Source organism: Dipodomys spectabilis, unplaced genomic scaffold (assembly GCF_019054845.1).
Source record: "Dipodomys spectabilis isolate Male_0828 unplaced genomic scaffold, ASM1905484v1 ptg000092l, whole genome shotgun sequence".
NCBI classification, from domain to species: Eukaryota; Metazoa; Chordata; class Mammalia; order Rodentia; family Heteromyidae; genus Dipodomys; species Dipodomys spectabilis.
Window position 1 is genome coordinate 5,194,258 of NW_024870769.1, and position 21,230 is coordinate 5,215,487.

The following is a 21,230-nucleotide window of genomic DNA, read 5'->3' on the forward strand; positions in this document are numbered from 1 at the left end:
CCTCCCTACTCCTGAGACAGCATGGAGCTAATGAATGTCCCACATCCTTCCCTCCCCACAAAGGAGAAATATAAGAAATTTACCTTAAAGGGTGGTAATCTGCCATTTGAGATTTTGCAGCTTGACAATCAATCTCCATTGAGAGTGTAGGTATTTTATTTTTGAGCAGATAGTCAAGATGCTGAGTCTTTGCCTGAGACCGCATGATTTGCAAGAAGATCCCTCTCTCCTCCACAGACTTTTCCCAGAGAATGCCTTTCAGAATTGCTGTTGAATTACAAAGAAGTATTTATTGTATGAGGTGATTAATGATTCCTGGGAAAATTGCTATTTTCAGCGTGATTTAATTTCGTTTTACAAGTGCATGTAGTAGGGGGAGGGTTAATAAGTTTAAGCAGCAGTTGCATTGCCTCCAGAAATGCCTGGCACCCTTTCACACCTTATAAAATTCACTGTATGCCAGGTTTTTCCTGACTTGGGAAAATGTGCCTGAATTCTCTGGGTCCTTTAGAGATTGGTACCTACCACTTCTTACTGTGGTTTGTTTGTAGGTATAGAATGATCACCATTCCTGTGTCACACACACACAGTGTCATAGGAGTGAAAAGGATACTACCATCAGCGAAGCATTTGTCACTGATTTTAAAAAGGGGGATTCAAATTTTTCTGATATTGCAGAAGTAGGTGAAAAGCGCTTCCCTTCTGTTACAATTGCTACGTGACCTAAAAGCTGCACCTTTTCATATATATATATATATATATATGTCTTTAATTATAAAAATAGTGTACAGAAAGAGGCTGAACGTTTTCAAGGCCAAGGGACAGTACTAATATTCTGCCACTTGTGCATCTGGCTAGGGTGCATTGTTTTTGTGGATCACATTGCAGGGCACTCCCTGCCTGAACATCCAGTTTAAATCAGCATGCAAATACCTGGATTATGGAGATTGGAAAGGGAATTTTAATTTTTAGTCTTTTGAGTTTTTATCTCTGAGAACAGAAAGATCCCAAAGCATTTGAGGAAAGTGACCCTTGTTCAATTTGGCTTTCTTCCAGCAGTGAACTCTTCCAGGTCTACTTTCCTTGGAGTATATTTTGGGGTGTCTTTGCACATTTCATTTCTTCTGAAGTTAGTTTGGAGGATATACTGAGAAAATTCACTTTACTTTGAAATTCTTTTTCCCCTCAAAGAAACAAGCAAAGAAAAAAATCCCAAGCTGTACTTAGTAAAGAGTGCCTAAAGATCAGCCAAGAAAACAAAAAGCAGTCTTAACCCCTTGCACAACTTTTGTTTTTTAATCTCCAGGGAAACAGGCCACACTTAAGTGAGAAGGTGCAACAAATACCTAAGGGAATACTCCTTTCCAAGTATGTTCAGAGTTCAGTGTGCAGAACAGCTGCAGAAACTCCTGGGCCCATCGCTCTGCATGGTTTCACCTTTCATTGCAGGGAACGACACGTTTCTCTGCCTTACAGAGACTAGAAGCCTGAAAGCCCAGCCAAGTTTGGGAAGAAGAGGAGCCCTCTCAGGGCTGAAGAGCCTTCCTGCTCTTTGGAACATTTCCATAGCAGTCAAGCTTGACAAGAGTTCAGCTCAAGTTGAACACACACACACACACACACACACACAGGAATTATAAGAGCAGTCAGAATCCATGTGAACACAACTGAACGCCAGCCATCTACAATTCTTTCTATATGCAAGGTCAAAAATTTCAATCCAGAGGATTTTTGTGTTGTTTTTTTAAATGAAAAGCTTAGGAAACACACAAATCTGTCTCTTCAATTTTTAATGTTTTTTTAAATGAAGTTTATTCTTGTTGCATGGCTTTTATACAGCCATATCACACTTTGTACAGTCACACATGGGTCTAAATGCATTCCCCTCTCCCCGAGATTGTGCCCCAGAATAAGAACAATATCTCTATAACAATATCTTAAATAAATGCAAGGAAGGGAAACTAACATGTCACATCTACCATCAAGGACTACACATTTTGAGAATTAAATAATCTTTTGAGGTCCACCATATCTACTCATTTATTCAGTTCAATATAAGCTGGTATGAGCTGTCTTAATGTAAGTTAGGGAAGTAAGGAACATGGGTAAGGGTCTCTTTCCTTTTGCTTGCAACATCTACACATATATATGTCCCCAGTCAGCATGCTGCGCTGTCCAGCTGACTTCAGACATCTCAAAAGTATTTCATGGCAACTGGTTCTTCTCAAGTATTTAAACCTAGCAGCCTGGTCAAGCTCCCATATTGTTCCACCTAACAGGTTCCTGGACAACGGTCCTTGCTTGGGTGGTAACCAGCACACACTCTTACTGGGGATGATGTCTTTTTTTTTTTTTTTTTGGTTATCATTTTCACCAAGTTGGGTTTTGGTTTGGTGTCTGTGAGATCCAGATGGGATCAGGTGAATGGGGAAAAGAAGGGAAGAAGAGCAGGTAAGGGTAGAAACTGATCTGGATCTCTAAAAGATTATATGGAGGAGGGAATAGGTGTGGAGGCTCCAGGGAGGGGGTGGAGATGAGGGTGAGGACTCTGAGTTTGTGCTTTCCCTAGCGGGCCAGCAGAGGCCGAGGCTGGATTGGAGGATCGCATCTTGGTGTTGGGCAGTTTGTGATCTTTCTTCCACTTCATCCTCCGGTTCTGAAACCAAATCTTGACCTGGCGCTCGGACAAGCAGAGTGTGTGGGCGATCTCGATGCGGCGGCGCCGGGTCAGGTAGCGGTTAAAGTGGAATTCCTTCTCCAGCTCCAAGACCTGCTGTCGGGTGTAGGCGGTTCGAGAGCGCTTGGGCTCTCCTCCGTTATAACTGGGGTTCACTGGATGCCCAGAACCCCCGAAGGAAAAGGCCACGAGGGAAGGAGTGAGAGAGAGAGAGAGGAAAAAGGAGGAGGAAAGAGGACAGGGTGGGGAAGAGCAATTGGAGATCATCATTATATAATAACCTGACACCAAGTTCACGCAAGATACATAAAACGGCAAAGAAAATGTTTCACAGGCTATTGACAACGGGAAACACCCGAGAGCCATAAAGAATGGTGCTGGGCACTGGGGCTGAAGAAAAGCTTCAAAGACACATGGCCCGAAGCCTCTGCCAGGGCAATTAAATTTATGGGGGCTATAATTACTGCCCTAACAGTTTGGCGTCTCGTAAATCTCCCGATAAAGGGACCCTGGGTACAAAAGGGTTCTCACGTTGGGATTAGGCTGCTAGCTGACGCGCACACACCCACGTCCCACAGCAGTCCCGGCCAGATGGGGGCTCCCCTCCCGGGGCCTCCTTCCCCCCCAGGCCTCTCCCTCCTGACCCCCCGCCCCGACCCTCGAACTCGGGCCAGGCCCCAGCCCACCCTCCCGCGCCTCCCCAGCGGCGCCACGTACCGGCGCTGACATGGATCTTCTTCATCCAGGGGTACACCACGGGCTCCTTGCCCTTCAGGCCCGGCGGGCTCTTGTCCGCCAGGACCAGCGGGCACGCGGGGGCGCCGCCCCCTGTCGGGACGCCGGGAGTGGCGGGGGCCGCCTCGCAGCGCCGTGTGGGTGCGGGGGGCGCCGCGCAGTGCTGCGGGGGAGGCGGCGGCGGGGGCTGGCGCCCGGGCTGCAGGACGTGGCTCGCGTGCAGGCCGTGGGCCGGGCCCTTGGCGTGCACCGGGGGCTGCTCGGGCTGCGGCGGCCGCCCGGGGCTGGCGCCTCCGCGGTAGCCATAGGGGTAGGCGGCGTCCGCGGCGCCGTGCGCGGGGTAGAGGGTGGCCGCGGGGTAGGCGGGCTCGCGAGCGGCCCGCGCCGGGTAGTAGGAGGCGGGGGGCTCGCGGCCGCCGCCCGCGTGAGGGAGCTGGGGCTGCTGCGGCGGCAGGTGCTGGGTCGTGGGCGCGGGGGGCTGCTGGTAGCCGGGGCCCCCGCCCGGGCCGCCGTCGCCGCCGCCCGGGCCGCTGTGCTGCGCGTACTCCTCGAAGGGAGGGAACTTGGGCTCGATGTAGTTGGAGTTTATCAAAAACGAGCTCATGGTCATTAATTTGTGAAGTGCAAAAATACTAATTTTTCTCGCGTTGTCGTTTTTCTGGGCTTGCCGAGGCCCCTCCCCCTCTCGCCTCGCTCCCCATCCCCCCCCCTTTCCTCGGCGCCCTTCCCCTCCCCCCGCTGTCAAGTGTCCACCCTTCCCCCTCCCGCCGACGCCGCCACCAAAGTTCGCGCCGCTCCTCCCCCGCCCGTGCGCGCGCTCGTTCCGCTCCAGCCCCGCGCGCGCTCCGCCCCGCGCCCCACGTGCAGCCGTCCCACCAATGGGCGCTCCGCGCGCGCGGACCCGGATCAGGAAACGCGCGGCTGGTTGATGGATGCCACTGTCGGGCCCTGTCCGCGGGGAGTGAGCAGGGCCTTGGGTCCTACGCCCCCAACCTCCCCACCCCAACTCGGATTCTGGCTGGGAATTCGGGGCCCGTCACGACGCTGTAGGTTTTCTGGAGTCCCGTGCGCGCCCTTCTGGCCCAGGCCTGTGGGCAGTTGGCCTGCCGTGGCTCGGCACTGACCTCCAGCCCCAGTCGGGCCTCTCGGCCTCCAGGGTTCGGGGACCATTGAAGGAGCGAAGGGCATGGGGGCCAGGGGATACCCTGGTTTTTACCCTGACCCTGGAATAAAACAGACCTGTGATCTCACCCTCCGATCCCTTGCCTACACCCAGCTCACTCGTCCGCGGCGCTGCTGGAGTCAACCGGCCCCTGCTTAGAGAAACCTGACCGCCCAAGGAAGGGCGCATGGACGGCTGAGAGTAATCTACTCAAGGTGGTACTGTGAGGACATTCCAGGATAACTGGATGGACACTTGGTTCCCCTCTCCCCCACACCGCTTGTTTTGAAACATAATCTCGATTTTTTTCTTAAAACACAAAAACCTGGCACTTTCTAACACCAGAGGTATCGAGGGACATGTGAACTAAGTATGCCTGCTAGGTGCTACTGGGAAAGAGGGTGGTTCAAGGGTGGGAGTGGACAGAAGCAATGCCACCACAAATCAATAAGTTCCTATTTCAGAACAACCACCAAACAAAAACAAGCTAAAGATAGAAGAATCAACCCCTGCCGGCTCTGAACATCAACGGGTCTTTTCTAGTTAAGAATTTTGTTTTCGCTTATGGATACTCCCCTTTCCTGAGCTGTATCTGAGACTAGAGCTGTATTTACACAACAGTCTATAATTTCTGAGTTCTTGAAAATTAGCATATTAACGATATCAAAATCTCCGGAAAGGAGGGAGAGGGGACTGTTGCCTACATCTGGTAATTGAAACTTGATGGGTAAACTAATTACACCATTATTAACAAATTACTTATTAATTCCACCTAATGTTGAAGTAAACACTGATGCCTTATTCATACTGGGTACTTTCTCTTTTCTGAGTAATTGACACACCTAGAGCCCTTTGAGTTTAGCTTAAATCACTGAAAACTAACGTGGCTACTATTCTGAAAACAACGTTCATGTTGGCATGCAAAGCAAGAATATTTCATCTGCGCCTTACAGCAGTATAAACAGCTTTCTCACAACTGAGTCTGGAACAAAGACAAGGAAAGTTAAAGCCTAAGCCTGGAGACACTTCAAAAAGAGTGTCAATTCTATCTTCATTTATATCAGTTACTCATATGAGTTACTAAATGCTGGAATATATCCATTTGATGGATAGTCATTTAATGCTTAGCCATATAAAGCCTATTATATGGGACTAATCTTTAAACTAACTTAGGAAAAGAGGTTAAAAACGAAATCATGTTAGCTATCCAACTAAAATGTCCTGAAGTGGTACAAGAGGTTTTCCACATTGGGTATATGTGTGTGAAAAGTGCTGTCCATTGATGGGAGGCACCCTGAATTTTCTTTTTGTTTTTAATGAAATCTGAACCAACCGTGAACAGAAATCAACACTGATTATAATCTTTAGACATCTTTTCAAGCCTTGGGGAAAAAAAAAACCTAGCCTCTGTTATAGCTGCCTAAACCAGTATCTCTCCCCAGTAAGAAAACACATAGATTATGTACTATGCAATATAAATAATGTATATAGTATAGGTTACAAATCTGGGCTCTCTGCTTCAGGGGGAAGAGAAACATGACAACAAAATCTTGCCCTCTTCCTCATGTCATCAACCTTGAGTACTAAGGTCTAACTATGTCTGTTTAATATTATTTGCAGACATTAAAACACAAAACTCATGTTGTTTAGCCTCAGAACCTTCCATGGAGTATCTACTTCTAAGTATTAAGGAGAGACAGGCACTGTTTTGTATATGGTTAAGTTAAATGGGTTCACCATGCCTGTGTGGTTCTATTACTTTAGGAAGATGGGCTTACACAGAATCCCCCCAAGGCCTGTAACTTGTCTTTGCGGTTCTATCATAAACACAAACGGAGCCAGGACCACCAAGTGTTATCTCACACACCGACATTTTGACATTTTACTGCAAGATTTATGGCTGTAATAAACAATCCCAGTACCTTTTCTGAACCTTCCACAATCTCCCTTTGCAAGCCATAGCATAATTCCATAGAATCAAATGATCTTTATGGGGGGGGGGGGGAACATTTAAAAAAAAAAAAAAACATTTCTTGCTTTTAGGTAAGATCCAAGACACCAAAGGAAAACTAGGGAGAAATTAACCCAAATTAAAAAAAAAATAAACAGAAGTTTACCAGCAGTATCTCGCCTGAGAAAAGATGGGATGCCCTGAAATCAAGCAGAGGGAGCAAGCTAATCTTCGCACACCAACTGGCTCCAGTCCCAATTGGGGTGAAAGCGTTATCCTTTCCTTAGGAAACTGGTAAGCACGTTTGCTCATTTCCACGTGCAGGGATAACATATATCCCCAACAAAAGCTTTCTTAAAATCCCATTAAGTGAAATAACTTTTCATCATCTCCTCGCATCCCAGATGGAGAAGAAGAGCAAAGGGAGTCTGAGGGTGAGAGAGGGCTGGAAGGCAGCAGTGTTTGCAGCATGGTTGGAATCTGATTTGAATCATTTTGAATATATTTGGAACAGCCTTCCTTCTTGAATGCAACCCTGTCCCTAGTTTCAAAGTGACCGAACAGTGACACCGTGTGCATTTTGTTTCTTATTAATCTTACACATTGACAGTCTTTGTTAAATCACAAGGCGCGCCCTTCACCAGCCGACATTTTCATATTTGTTAGACGTGCTGACCTGAAGTTCACCTCGGCCTTGGACTTTGCGCTTCTAAAAGGTCTATACAGTGTCTTTTAGAGAGCAGGGTGCTTTGCCCAGGTCATTCCTTCTCAGGAAAACCAAGGGGAAAAAGCAAAGGAAATGTAAACCTTATGGAATGTATTGACTGTATTTGTCCTTTGTTCTTTAGAGCAAGAATCCCCCAGACTGTTCTATCTGAAAAGAGCCTGGCAAACTGGGGAATGACAGAATTTTTAAGTGCCTGATTGTGGCTGTTGAGGGTCCCCCCCCCATCTACCCTACACATGTGATTATAGAGAAGCAACACTTTTACCAATTAACTTGTTTTGGGGTAATATTCCTTGTCGTAGTTTAAAGTAACAAACACAATCCAGGCACACTGACTGAAATTCATATTAGGAATATACATGAATTTTACTAGGATGATGTGAAAGGCCTAAAGAAAATGAATTAATACTGTGAAAATAATCATTTCCACAAGTACCTTTTTGCTTTCACTTTATAAAGTCTAGCTAAAATGTATCTATGAACATTGAAGCTAGAATGTTTCTACGATGTGTTACATAGTTTTAATAACAACAATAGCAACAAAAATACAGTGAAAAGGTTCTCTGAAAAAGGCATATGATTGTCTCTGTGAGTAAGACAGGGGCTTCCTTTTCTTCCTTTAAGCAGCCCAGATGTGGTGAAGTGTTCACTGCTATAACAGTAATCACCACAGTTGTTTCCTTTCTTCTATTGCATCTGGCAAAACCCCATTTGGCTCCAAGCTCTTGGCCAGAGTAAAACTGCACATTGCACAGTAGAAGCACCCTGATTACTTCCAGGAGGGCAGTGTTTGGGAAATATTTATGTGACCATTGAACACTTTACCTGGCACTGTTAAATACAACCGATCTAATATATTGAGATGATATTGAATAGCCCTGCAAGAGTCTACTTTCGGACTAATTGAACTATCTCCAAAATTAATGAGGAAAAACCCAGGAAAAACACTTTAGCATTCTGTTCTTTGTTTTCCTGCATTGATCACTTCAAAGGCGATGCATAGAAAATAGAGTCTCAAGGAATCAACATTTGAAGCTAATACAGAAGTAGAAAAGTAAAATATTGGTTAGCTTTTTGGTTTCAAGTCACACATGAGGCTTGGTTCCAGTCTGCTTCTTTCATACAGTGCTCCTTTTCTTCTCTCCCACCTTTCCTCTATAGCTTGTTTTCCTGTCACCTTTCCTGACACCCTCCTCCCATTCCACATGTATTAAAGTATTTTCTGGACAACAGCAGCTGTACTGGCAGGATTTAAAACTGGACTAACATTTGTGGGCTCCATCTTGCAACATTGACTTGCAGACTATAACATTTCTTATACTCACTTTGTATTTTAACAATAAATATAATGAAAAATTGCCAATAACACAAATGTTTTCCTAGTGCCAATATAAGCATTTTCTCACTGATACTGGTTTAGGAGGGGTGTTCCATTTCCTTCCTAGTTCTTTGCATTCAGCAACCTGAAGTGATTACCACCACCCCCCTCTTTGAAAAGTGCATAGGGTATATTTTGTAAGTTGTGCCTGTGTTCATCCTTATTCTCACACACTTTAAGGGGCCATTATATATATTAAGGGGAAAAAATCCAATACCCTGGCCCATCAAAACCATCCTTTCAAGAAGTTTCAAAGGAGGTTTCCTGTGCTGTTCTCTTGCCTTTGAGATTATAATGGGACATTGGGAACTTGCATGATTTCTTAAAGATCGCTGATGAGTTTGGGTGTTTTTCCTTTGTGACAAATCCACAAACCACTTCTGGTTCTCCAACCTCTAAGGTGTTGGTGTTGTCTATAATCTATGCTTATTTACCTGCTGCTATTCCTTCAGAATGGGAGTGATAATTCAACATGAAATACAGCATGTATTACTCTTGAAAAGAGGAATTTTCTATCCTTTCCTCCGTAATTGAGGTCATTCAACCACTAGGGTTCACCTGGAGTCCATACCGTGATACACGCGTCACTTTGAGCCATTTTATCTTTTGTGCTGATAGTCAAGATCGCAGCTCTAACATTGACATCAAACTCTGTCTGGGCAGATGACTAAGAGTGCTGCACAATGTAAACTTTTGACCCTCAACTTTTTGACCTGCAGTTGTAACACACTAACCACAAAGATACACAAAGCTGGGCCTTTTCTTTCAGGGGGAAGAGGCCTCCTAGGAGCTCAGGATACCCTGTTTCTGCCACTGCCTTTTGGAATAAGGGTGGACTGCATGTTATTGTGTGTTTGTGACTATATTTCCTGTCTTTACTTCTTTTTGTCAGCTTTTAGGTAAGGAACTAGATTAACTTGCAATCAGTCATGATGCCACCAATGAGGAAAATTTGGAGTAGAAGATTTTGCAGAGGAATATTGCAAAAAGTGAAAGAAGGTTGGGGCAAGGCAGGAGGAGAGAGATGCAACAATGGGGGTGAGGATTTTTCCCCCTTTATTTAAATATAAAGACACAGCCCTAATTCTTGGGAGAACTGGCCCAGGCAGACGAGTTGACTGTGAACTTGTACTAAAGCGTGCTCTGCTGGCGATTCCTAGGGTGTGCAGATTTATCTTCTCTGCATTTACTTAACCCGGCAGTGAACTGCGTGGGCATCATTTATTAGGCGATGACAGACTTCACCTCCAGCAAGGGCTGCTTCACAAAATCGCAATAATTACCTAATAACCTTCATAACAAATATTATTATTGAAAAGACCAGTTTGTGGGAAAGGGATCTATAGGAGAACCCTTTCTTTGTGTAAAATGTGTGTGTGTGGGAGGACACCAAACAAAACAAATCTGGGCCAGTCTTTCAGTTCTGGAGCTTAAAATAGTGGGACTGTGGGTCCATTCTACTATGTGGCTAGGTGCCTAGACTGGCCCCCTTAGTCTTGCCTGGGGACCCCATCTATAGTTTTGTCATTGTCTAGGAGGAAATTTCTCTTTAGAAGCCAAAGGAATGGAGTGCACATGCTCTACTCCCTCCACATTTGGGCAAGCCAGGGATAAACTCCCAGTCAAGGTAGGGTAGGTAGATGCTAAGGACATCTTTCAAGGCAAAAGAGTCATTTTTTTTAATAGATCATCTTTTAGGATGTAATTGTTTGGAGATAATACTCTGAATCTCAACAGATTGTTGAGATTCTGGTAGATTTTGTCTTGCCCAGAGCTGTCAACAATGAAGCAGGAGAAAATGGGAATGCACAGGACGGAAGGAATTTGGGCATAATCTTGTACAATTAGACCCTGGAAATCCTAACAAATTCCTCAATAAATGCAACCACAAGCTTCCTATCATATTTATAGTTCAGGAAATATTGTCTCTTTGTCTTGTAGAAACAAACCAGCCCTGGTACGTTTCTACCAACATCTTTTACAAAATGAGGAGCACAGATACACACATGTCTGCCACCGGCTGAGACTGGGTGTCCCCATAGAGCCCTTCGTGGCAGTTTTCCCCTCAAAATAAGTTCCTCTGCAAAACAAAACAACCCAAAGAACGCACAAGAAAAAATATAACTTATCTACACAGTAAGCAGAAAACTAGCCACCTTCTTCCATTTGCTTTCTATGAAAATAAGGAGAAAAAAAAAAACTTTCCACTAGAGAGCACATAGTTCTGACTGAAACTGTTTCTCAAAAGTTATTCAATTTCATGTTGACCTACTCCTTTAAAGTTTTATATTTTGAGCTTAAAATAGCATCAAGCAAGACACCAGTACACAATGCTATCTATGTTATATATGTGTAATACATAGGAAAGAACTCTGTATTGTATGATGCTAGATACAGCCTCCCCTTCCATTCTCTATCATGCCAGGGTGTGGCCATTGAAGTGGTGTGGATATTTTCTCTATTCAAGGTGCTCAGATGAACCTGCCAGCATCTTTGACTCTCTTTTCCTTGCTTCTAATTTCACTCACCAAGAAACTCATTCAAAGAAGATGACCAAATGAGTAACTAAAGTAGAACTACAATCCAATACTTTCTAGTAAGAAACCCCCAAAGTCAGAGCATCAAAACAAAGAAGGCAGAATATTCACAGATGCATAAAATAATGAGAACCCATGCCTACTCATGTAGAGTTTTAATTCTGATACTAAGATACAGAAACATCTTGAGATACCTGCTAAAACATCAGTATTCATTTCACACAAAATAACTTCTTTTCTTCAGCTTCCTACTATTCTTGAAAGGCAGGGCTTAAGAAAGAGGTCTGAGTTTCTTTTTTAAAAAAGTCTTTTGAGGTTTTTCTTTTTCCTTTTTTTTTTTTTAGAACCTCTGGCTTTGGGGACATCTGTTGGACTTGCAAAGGTGTGGATCTCAACACAATAAAGTTTGTCAAAATTTCAAATCTGTATTTTTTGCCCTAATCACTTGAAAAGTATCTGTTCAAACTAGCACTTTCTGAAAAACTCTCCAGCTCCCAAGAGTGAAACAGACTCTGTGTTTTTGTTTCTTTTCTGTATGCCTGTATGCAGTGGGAGAATTTGGCTTAACTCCTTAGATGGGTTTGGGGAAAATCAGCTATGTCTCTTGTGGGTACTCACCCAGAAAAAAAAAAAAAAAAAAGCCACCCAGGACAGTCCATAATGTTCCCAGTTACTTGGCTTGGTTTACCATTGAAAAATGTTAGGGTTCTAAGGCTAGATAGAAAGGGTGACTGGGACTAACATGGAATTGTATCCAGGAAACATTTATTTCACCTTACTTTGCCCACTGGTGCAATTTTGGAGACTGATTTTTTTAAATCATAGATTATGTAAATTTCCTGGGATCAAACAGAAAGAACAAGTAACAAAAGAGAGGCGGAAATCTCCCACTGACAAACTACCAATTTCTTTCCTAAACTACCCTTCATGATGTGTCAGGAAAAACAACCTAATAGCTGTAGGGACTTTTAAGTTGGGCATTGAAGACACCTCGATTTCCCCTCCAAACTTTAGGGCACAGTTTGGAAGAGAGAATTTGTCTGTCTGTTGGGGGGGGGGAGTAAATTTCTCTAATCTTTACTGTTATCTAGGGGGACACTTAAGTTGCCTTTTGAGAGTCCTATGCAATAGATGTTTTGATTCTACAAAGGAAAAGGAAAAGGAAAGAGGAGAGGCACAAGAAAGGCACGGCGGAAGAAAAGAAAGTGCTTCAATCCCTTTCAATTAGCTTGAGGATTCAAAGACTAAAGTTAAATCCGGCCATAAAGTTTATTGCTTTAGACTAACAGGCTGGTGAGAAGGATCCCAGTGAAATAAAAAGAGTATGCAGTCAAACAAGGTTCAGGGCCTGGACCTGGGTGAGAGGGAGGGAAGTACTGCGCTCATTCCTCAAAGATGGAAAGCAGAGGTCCTCAGCTTCTAAGTGGGTGCTAGAAGGCTGGACTTCTCCCAATCTAGGGGTCCAGCCTGCGCCTCACTGGCCTTTGCCACCCTTCTGAAACCCATTCCCGAAGGCCGCTGCCTCAATACAGTCCTGCCAGATGACCCTGGCCGGAGAAGACATATTGCCACAGCCCCAGGAGGAATCCCCCTAGAGTCCGCCTCGGCCTGCCCGGCCTTTCTTTCAAACTCCTGAACACAGCCTAATCCCTGGCGCCCCATGCCCGGCGCCCCACAGTCTCCCAGCCCCCACCCAAGGGGCTCTGAGACCCCCAAAGAGCTGGGACCTAGCCAGGCCCGGAATTGGGCCAAATGTCCACACACAGGCCCACTCGAACAGGAACACACACACACACACACACACACACACACACACACAAAATCATCTTTTTGCACGCCGGCGGGAGCAGCGGAAGTCATTTACATTCGCGGTTGTGTAGTAATTAAAGTTAGGCCTGGGGTCGCGGCGCGGCCCAGGCGATGAGCACCGCGCACAGCCTTCGCAAAACTGGCCACTGGCGCTGCTAAATCTGGGCACAGCCAAAAACTTGGCTCTCCCTTTTTCTGTTCAGAGGCAACCTCAGAGTTATCGAAACTGGTAGATTAAAAACAAAGAGCAAGAACAGAGCAAGCAAGAAAGTTTCCAGAGTACAAATAAACTTGAAAGCGCTCAGGAGGCGAGCTTACCTTAACTCGAAGGGAGCCATTTTTCAGAGAGTTTTGAGAAACTTGTGGTTTGGTCACTTCTGAACCTAAAATTGACAATTTGAATGACCAGGCGGCACACATAGCCTGCAAAAGAGTCAAATGGAGTCCAGCGTCAGTGAGATTATATGTTATGTGGTATATAATGTTGGATGTCAACTCCCCAAAACCATAAAACTTACTTTAATGGCCCCACGTGACGTTTTATAGCCAGTGAGCCGATCTGTCTGTGCTATGGATGATTTTACGATCTAATTCATAGACAAAACCCTATTCATTTGGCACCCAAATGTCATATAGCCGGAACTGGGGCTTATAAAGTTTACTGTTTTATAACTTTTAAAAGGAAAGCCGGCATCAATGTAAGCAGTCGGTAAATGTGCAAATCTCTAGTTGCGCTTTAGCTGGTCTGAGGAGTTTTCCAATCGAGCTAGGATGGGGTAAGTACCTTCCATTTGTAGCAAATTAATTGTAGCAAAAGAAGCCAACTGGGCTCAGGGTGAGGAGTGGGGAAGGGGCACTGGGGTGGGTTGGGCAGAGAGGGTTTGGGGTCCATTGCCTGGTAAGGCCTAGGGCAGCCCTTAGGAAAAAGGCAGGATCTGTGTGGGCCCTGAGGGCAGCTAACCAAATCCATTCCCCTTTCTTCTTTCTTTTCTCTTTTTCTCACTTTTTGTACCCAGCAAAATAACTTGGTCTCCTCAGGGCAGGGTGGACTCAAGACTTTGAAACAGCCCACAGCCTTTTCCACCTTCTGCTCTGAACTTTCAGATGGGTCAGAGTCAGGGAGGCAGCAAGTCAGGATGCTGATCTGAGGCCTCCATGCCCAGGGCAGTCTGCTCAGGTGGCCTGAGACTCACCAACTTCCAGAACCTTACAGCCAGACAGAAAATCAGAAAGAGCCGCTTGCTATTTGGCACAAACCAGACCAAGAGAACTTACAATAGAAAGTTTATTTTTTTTTTTGTTTCCAGTATTTTTCCTTAAAAACAAATACCAAAAAAAAAAAAAAAAGCTGATCACAGTTTGCTTAAACAGCCAGACTTGGACAATATTTGTAACTTTGTTCACATAAACATACATCACTGAAGCTGCGCTTATAAGAGCCACTTCCAGAGTTCGTGCAAAGGGTCCTACAAAGGCACGAAGGGACACACCGCTTGGAGTCACAGTTTTTGTCACAGAGTCACTAGTCACTACACGTCGAACAAGTTAAGTTGTGTCTCATCAAGTCACCTCTACAACAGCATTAATTACACAAGGAATATAGGTAGTTTGAATAAAAATATCTTTAACAGCTTGGAGCTATTGAGACAGGAACACTTCCACGCACATGCACAGTTAAACAACTTGAGTGCAACACACAACATTGGCACTAAACAGGGTTGGAAGGGGGACTTTTTGTGTTTTTTTTCTCTTTTCTTTTTTTGTTATAGTTACTTCAAGTAACACAGCTTGCTTCATATAAATAAGTTAAAACATCTATTTTTTTTTTCAAGACAAAGCCATTCAGGACAAAGAGATGAACAGAAAGCAGATCTACTTATACAGGCGCTATAATGGCAATAAACAGGCTCATGATTAAAAGATGAATTAGGGCAACGAGAACAGGGCTTCTTCACAGAAGGAACACAAGGGAGTTTCAGAAAGTCACCTTAGTACTGACACTATTGCGGGATCCGCTTAGATTGCTCAGTACTTTCAACGCTCAAATACTCAAGGGCGGAAGGCCCCTCCCGCCGCCGCCATGCTCATGCTTTTCAGCTTATTATCTTTTTTCCACTTCATTCTCCGGTTTTGGAACCAGATTTTAATTTGTCTCTCGGAGAGGCAAAGAGCATGTGCTATTTCAATCCTTCTTCGGCGGGTCAGGTAGCGGTTGAAGTGGAACTCCTTCTCCAGCTCTAGGGTCTGGTAGCGGGTGTAGGCCGTCCGGGCCCTTTTGCCTTCTGGGCCGCCTATGTTGTCTGCAACATAGAAAAGTCACTGGTTTAGCCACCAACTCCTCAGCCCCCTGGCTCCCAAAGTTCGCCAGCTGGTCATGCCAGGGTCCTGAGCAGCAACCCAGGAGACAGGCTCAACAAGTCCTCCCTCTCAGCCCACCCACCCCTCCCGAATTTCCTTCCCTCTTCCTTTCTAGAGAGAAAACAATACGATTCGGACTCTGGACACAATCGGCCCAGCTGAGGTTGGAACCCGTGTTCCCAAGGACTTGCCTAGCTTTTCCTCACTCTCTCGCGTCCCCCCCCCCACCTTGGCCCTGCCCCGGTTGCCCCGAGCGGGGGACACAGCCCTCTCGGGCTGCCAACAAACCCACCGAAGCACGCCCCTTTTCTGGGTGCTCAAGTGGCCTCCAGGTCGCTCTCCCCTTAAAGTTCCAGCCCCACCGCCAACCTCCCGTTCCAGCCTTAAGCTTGGGGCGCCAGCTTTCTTTTTCTCCTCTCTGTCTCGGTCTCTCTTTCTTTCTCTCTCTGTCTCCTGTCCCCAAACTTCAGAATCCCGCCGGCTCTCTTCCCCGATTATTCCCCCCCCAAGCCCCCTTTTTCGGGGGCTCTAATTAGTAACGCTGTTTCCCCAGCGTAGCTCTCCTCATAAATTATCCACCCTGACAAGCCCGATTCACGGCCCCTACTGCCATCCTCTACCTCTCTGCGCCCTGCTTGGCTGGCCTGACCCGGGAGCGCATTCCGAGGCGCTGGGGTTCAAGACGAATTCTTTCCTTTCTCCCCCTTACATCGACTCAACTTGCCTGGCCCGGCAGCCCGTTGCCCCCCTACTCCCCCCTCAACTGTTTTTCGAGCAGCTCAGGGTGCAGCGGAGACGAGAAAAGGGAAGGAGGAAGGCAGGGCAGGAAGAACGGCAAGGGAGAGGCTGCGCAGGGCTGGGAGAGACCCGGGGAGACAGGGCTGCAGAGGACAGAGAGGGACCGAGCGCCGCACCCCCGAGCACGCGTGGATTTAGAAAAAGGCTGGCTTTACCATGACTTATGTGCAGCTTGCGCATCCAGGGGTAGATCTGGGGCTGCGCGGGCGGCGCCGGGCTCGGCTCGCTCTGCGCGCTCGCCTGCTCGCTGCTGGCGGGGGCGTCCTCCTCGGCTCCGGACGCCGTGCCAACCCCCTCTCTGCTGCTGATGTGGGTGCCGCTGGCGTTGGCCGAGGCGCCGCTGGAGTTGCCCAGGGAGTTTTTCCCGCCGTGATGGCTGTCGCTGCCGGGCGAAGGGGCCACGGCAGAGCAGGGCAGCGGGTCGGGCGGAGGCGAGTGCGTGGACGTGGCCGGCTGGCTGTACCTGGGCTCGGCGGGCGCCGCGCTGGCGCCGGCCGCGTAGCTGCGGGCGCGCTCCCCGGAGCCAAAGTGGCCAGAGCCCGAGCGGCCGACGCTGAGATCCATGCCATTGTAGCCGTAGCCGTACCTGCCGGAGTGCATGCTCGCCGAGTCCCTGAATTGCTCGCTCACGGAACTATGATCTCCATAATTATGCAACTGGTAGTCCGGGCCATTTGGATAGCGACCGCAAAATGAGTTTACAAAATAAGAGCTCATTTGTTTTTTGATATGTGTGCTTGATTTGTGGCTCGCGGTCGTTTGTGCGTCTATAGCACCCTTGCACAATTTATGATGAATTATGGAAATGACTGGGACATGTACTTGGTTCCCTCCTACGTAGGCACCCAAATATGGGGTACGACTTCGAATCACGTGCTTTTGTTGTCCAGTCGTAAATCCTGCCTGATGACCTCTAGAGGTAAACTCGTGCACTAATGGGGGAGTTGGGTGGAGGCGAGAGGGGTGGCGCGCGCTCCCCGGGCGCGTGCCCGCCACCCGCCGCCGCCGTTCAGTCGGACTCGAGCGCCACCCGCTGGAGGCAGGGTGCATCGCTCCGCTTCCGACCCCGGGCTGCAAGGGCCGGGGTCGAATTGAGGTTACAGCCCATTATGGCAAAATTATTGCATTTCCCTCGCAGTTCCATTAGGATGTACCAATTGTGAGGCCGTCAGCTGCCGATCGCGCGCCCGGCGAGGATGCAGAGAATTAGGGGGAGGTGGTGACTTGGAATTTATTTACAACTTTATTTCTGCGCTTTGCAACCCTTCTTATTTTTGTGTCGAGGTTGGGGTAGGTTCTGCCCGTTCTGCCTGCAGCTCTGAATTTTGAAAATACAGATATCGCTCTCCCTTCGGAGAGGGGAGGAGGCCATTTACCCAAATGGAGAGATAAATCCTGGCCACAACAGCAGCCACAATTAAGGCTCTGTTTTTTGCGAACGCACGAGGGTCAGTGTCCCTGCCGCTCTTCAACGACAGGCGTCTATTAAAGATAGCTTTTGTGTCGTGTTTCTCCAAGACAAGGTCAAAAATCCCACACACTTTTAGAACCGGAGCCGATTTTTCTTTCTTGTGAAGATGGTTTGGCTGTCAGTAGTTTGCTATTCGATTTGCTTATGTCTCCAGCTTGGAGAATCTTCACCAACGGGTCCCTCTCCTCCAGCCAGCCGGGCCCCAAGTCGGAGGGTTCTGGGTGAGCCAGGCGCGTGGGCCCAGGCTCCTCGCAGCCACCAAGGCTGCTTGGGGGCTGGGGATCCGTCGGCTGAGTTATTGGGGTCTTGCTTAGACCTCCAGGAGTAAACTGAGGGAGAGAATGGAATCATTGCGTGGCAGTGCCTAGTATCTCCGCAGTTGTTTTTTCGAGCTCCGAAGGATGAAAGGAAATCACAAATACAGCTGAGAGGCAATGGTAGTCTCCCCACTAGAGGCCTGGAGTCGCAGGCGCCCCAGGCAGGTCTGGAAGCCAGGACCTTTGCGGCTCCCATGGCCCTGGGCCCCCTCGTTGGGTCCAGAAAACTGTTCGGTGGCGGTGGCGGCGCCGGTGCTGTCCGAGGCCGGGAGCGGGAACGGGAGCTGGGAGCCTGCAGGAACCCCGTCGCTCCGGGGCTGCAATATTCCACCCGTGCCCAGGTTGGCTTGCCTCGGCCCAGGCTGCTGCTTTTCCACGGACGGTTCCGCGCGCGCGCGGGCTAAGGCTCAGCTATGTCGGGGGGCCCCCTTTGTTCCCCGAGCTGCTTCTTGTTCAAGGGTTGGCCTGAGAGGTTGGGCCCCAATCCCTTAGGCCCTCTCTTTCTAGTAGCCAGAAATGATTTGGTGATGCCCTTCCGAACTTAGTGGCCAGGGATTGAGGTTGGTGGAGACGCCCCGATACCAGAGAGTACTCGGCCGGGGGGAGGGGGGGGAATCTTCCTTCCCCCGCAATCCTGAGCTCCGGGGAGCACATTGGCACTAAACACAGGAACCAGGACGAATTCGGGGCGCACCCAGGGACAACTAGCTGGCTTGTGCAGCCTTGGGGAGAGGGCCTGTGTGTGTACAGTGCGTCTGCTCCACCGCCGAGACGAGATTGGGTGTGTATAGGTTTTGTTTGTTTGTTGTAATAAGAAAATGCTCAGACGATGGCAAAGCACCGGGCGCCCTTGAAACTGCGGAAGCCCCGATGGGAGTAGGCAGGGAGAGAAGTTGGGGAGCAGGCAAGGGCAACGGGGCAAAGCCAAAGGAGGTTGCAGTGCTGTCCCGGTGCCTGGCCAGGCATCTACTCGCCCGCCTTTGCCTCAGAGTCCTCCCCGCTGGGCTGCGTGGAATTGATGAGTTTATTTTCCTTTTTCCACTTCATGCGGCGGTTCTGGAACCAGATCTTGATCTGGCGCTCGGTGAGGCAGAGCGCATTGGCGATTTCGATGCGGCGGCGCCGGGTCAGGTAGCGGTTGAAGTGGAATTCCTTCTCCAGCTCCAGAGTCTGGTAGCGCGTGTAGGTCTGACGGCCTCGGCGCCCGTGGCTCCCGTACACAGCACCTGCAGGCAGAAAGGGCCCGGGGCGCTGGTAAGCTAGGCCGAACCAGTCAGTCCCACACCTCCCACTAGCCTACCGGGGCCTCTGGGTTGGAAGTTGCCCTGCCTCCCTTCCAGCCTCTCCCACCACTTCTGGGGCTGAAGGTGGCTGGATAGTGAAGAGTATTTCATAGCATGCAAGGTATTTTCCACCTAAAACGACTCGGGATGGGAAGTTTTTGCTTAAAAAAAAAAAAGTCTGGCTTGTAAGAATCCCACTGCAAGCAAAGTGACAGAATGGGCCTTTTAAATTTGAGCTCATAAAGTCCTATTTTTGAAGGTGTAGGGTGTATTTGTCTGAGGATGAGTGCTCTGGAATCCTGAGAGCCATGCAAAGTCTGAAATCATAGGCTGATCTCTGTGAGGAATGCTACTGGGCCCTCTCCATGTCAGGATGTTTGAGGGAGGGAGTTAAATATGATCAGTCCTCTCAAAATTCTCCCCAATGATATGATCCATCTGAAAAAAAAAACCAGCTCCATGGAGAAAAAGTGGATTTTAAAATAAAACAGTTAAGTTTTGAAATGGGGGGGGGGGGTGTTCCCTGTAGAGTCTTTGGGAACCAGAAGTGAAGAAAGGGATCCATAGGCCAGGTTTCTGGCAATGTAGGACAGGGCTGAGCTTTCTGCTTGGATGCCAAAGATGGAAGAAGCGCTCCAAGCCAGGTGTGAAACTCAGGTAGGGGCTCAGAAAGAAGCAGAAGTTATTGAGTAGTTTAGTGGAGGGGTGAGGAGAGGAGGGAGGAGAGAGAGAGAAATCCTCTGGCTTGGGGAGGTGGCCCTCCAAGGCTTTGGGGAGACACTAGAAGAGGCCAAATGGGGTCTATCCCCCCCCCCTCTCAGAAAGAGACTTGAGAGGCAAAGGAAGTTATCTCTTGCAAAGTGTTGGAGCCCCTCCAGCTTGGGAACTTGAGTAGGGTGCTGCAGGGGTACAGACTGGGCAGTCTCTCCCTCCCTTCAAGTTACCCCCATCTGAGTTTCAGGTAGCCTGGCAGTGATCTGCCCACCTACCTCTCAAGTGTCACCTTACCGTGGGCCTTATTACTCTCTTTCCTCTGCTTTGGCCTAAGTGCCCCATTGGGATTGGGTGTTGTTTTTGTTTTTTCCCTAAAAAAAAAATCTTAAAAGCCCAGGAACTTTTGCCCTTCTTTGCTTTCTTTCTCTGCCTCCTTTCTTTCTCCTCCTTCTTTTCCTTGCTTGCCTGCCTCCTTTCCCTTCTCCCTCCACTGTCTTGGCTGGGGGTGGGGGTGCAGGGAAAAGCCTTACCCGCGCAGGAGTTCATCCGCTGCATCCAGGGGTAAACAGGGCTCGTGTACTTCCGGTCGGTGCCTTCCTCCTGGAGGGCTTTGCCCTGCACGCTGCTGCTGTCGGGTTTGTATTGCTGCTCGGGAGAAAAGTGCAGGTAGTCCCCGGGGCCCCTCTGTTTGCCACTGCCCGAGGGCGAGGCGCCACTGAGGTCCTTATCAGAATAGAAACACGAGGCCCCGTACTCGTAGGATGCCCGGTTGCAGGCCAGGACCGAGTTGGACTGTTGGTAGAAACAAGGTGAGGTGTACGTCTTGTCCGGGAGGCTCGACGCCCCGTAGGAGGCCGGGAATGGCCTCAACGCGTCATAGCTGGCCGGGTAGAGGGGCAGCTGGCCCAAGAAGGAGTCCTGGCCGCTGGGCAGGCTCCCGGGGAAAGTGGGATTCACAAAATAGGAACTCATTTGCGCGCCCCTCTGCAGGACTGTGATTTGTTGTGTATTAGTACATCTGGCTATAACTATTAGTAGTCATCGAACTGGTTTGTTTCTGGATGGCCGAACGCCAAAAGCGACAGCAGCAAATCGCACCAGCTGACGCGGCGGCGGCCAATGGGAGCGAGCGCCGGAGCCCGCTCCCCGGGGACCGCGGCGACCGAGGCAGCAAAGTTACAAACAGCCCCCAGCCCGCCCGCCGCCGCCGCCGCCGCCCGCCCGCCCGGCAGATTAATGGGTGCACACAGCCTTCGGCCCGGCTCCCCCCCACCCCCATGCCAGGAGCGGGCACGGGCCCGGGTAGGCGCAGG

General features: G+C 48.5%; 4 protein-coding genes across 5 annotated transcripts in view; all 4 read right to left on the reverse strand.

Annotated features, from left to right (window-relative positions):
- Hoxa3 (homeobox A3) overlaps positions 1–13,398 on the reverse strand; it is a 33,417-nt gene extending 20,019 nt beyond the window's left edge. The window contains exons 1-2 of the mRNA XM_042685037.1: positions 13,295–13,398; positions 84–267 (exon numbers count right to left, since the gene is read on the reverse strand). The gene's annotated coding sequence lies outside the window, so the exon portion shown is untranslated. The remainder of the gene's footprint in view (positions 1–83; positions 268–13,294) is intronic.
- Hoxa4 (homeobox A4) lies at positions 1,787–4,076 on the reverse strand. Of its 2 annotated transcripts, XM_042685044.1 has the most exons (3): positions 3,657–4,076; positions 3,395–3,611; positions 1,787–2,832 (listed from the first exon to the last, which is right to left on the reverse strand). In XM_042685044.1, exons 1-3 carry the CDS (start codon positions 4,020–4,022, stop codon positions 2,486–2,488), a joined length of 930 nt encoding a protein of 309 aa, XP_042540978.1. In that variant the 5' UTR covers positions 4,023–4,076; the 3' UTR covers positions 1,787–2,485. The 2 variants fall into 2 exon arrangements, with proteins under 2 accessions (XP_042540978.1, XP_042540977.1); XM_042685043.1 differs by having other exon boundaries at positions 3,395–4,076.
- Positions 13,399–14,213: 815 nt separating the features above from the next.
- On the reverse strand, positions 14,214–18,527 carry Hoxa5 (homeobox A5). Its single transcript, XM_042685040.1, has 2 exons — positions 16,288–18,527; positions 14,214–15,276 (listed from the first exon to the last, which is right to left on the reverse strand). Exons 1-2 carry the CDS (start codon positions 17,180–17,182, stop codon positions 15,026–15,028), a joined length of 1,146 nt encoding a protein of 381 aa, XP_042540974.1. The 5' UTR covers positions 17,183–18,527; the 3' UTR covers positions 14,214–15,025.
- A 142-nt stretch (positions 18,528–18,669) lies between these two features.
- On the reverse strand, positions 18,670–21,091 carry Hoxa6 (homeobox A6). Its single transcript, XM_042685046.1, has 2 exons — positions 20,448–21,091; positions 18,670–19,146 (listed from the first exon to the last, which is right to left on the reverse strand). The coding sequence occupies exons 1-2, from the start codon at positions 20,887–20,889 to the stop codon at positions 18,887–18,889; spliced, it is 702 nt and encodes a 233-aa protein (XP_042540980.1). The 5' UTR covers positions 20,890–21,091; the 3' UTR covers positions 18,670–18,886.
- Between the last annotated feature and the right edge of the window lie 139 nt (positions 21,092–21,230).

Coding starts and splice junctions, on each gene's coding strand:
- Hoxa4 (XM_042685043.1), bottom strand. CDS start 4,022: ATGACCATGAGCTCGTTTTTGATAAACTCCAACTACATCGAGCCCAAG. Junction 2,833..3,394: donor GAAGATCCATGTCAGCGCCG/GTACGTGGCGCC, acceptor CTGGGCATCCAG/TGAACCCCAGTTATAACGGA.
- Hoxa5 (XM_042685040.1), bottom strand. CDS start 17,182: ATGCACCCTGCCTCCAGCGGGTGGCGCTCGAGTCCGACTGAACGGCGG. Junction 15,277..16,287: donor CAAGCTGCACATAAGTCATG/GTAAAGCCAGCC, acceptor TCTATGTTGCAG/ACAACATAGGCGGCCCAGAA.
- Hoxa6 (XM_042685046.1), bottom strand. CDS start 20,889: ATGAGTTCCTATTTTGTGAATCCCACTTTCCCCGGGAGCCTGCCCAGC. Junction 19,147..20,447: donor GCGGATGAACTCCTGCGCGG/GTAAGGCTTTTC, acceptor TTCTGCCTGCAG/GTGCTGTGTACGGGAGCCAC.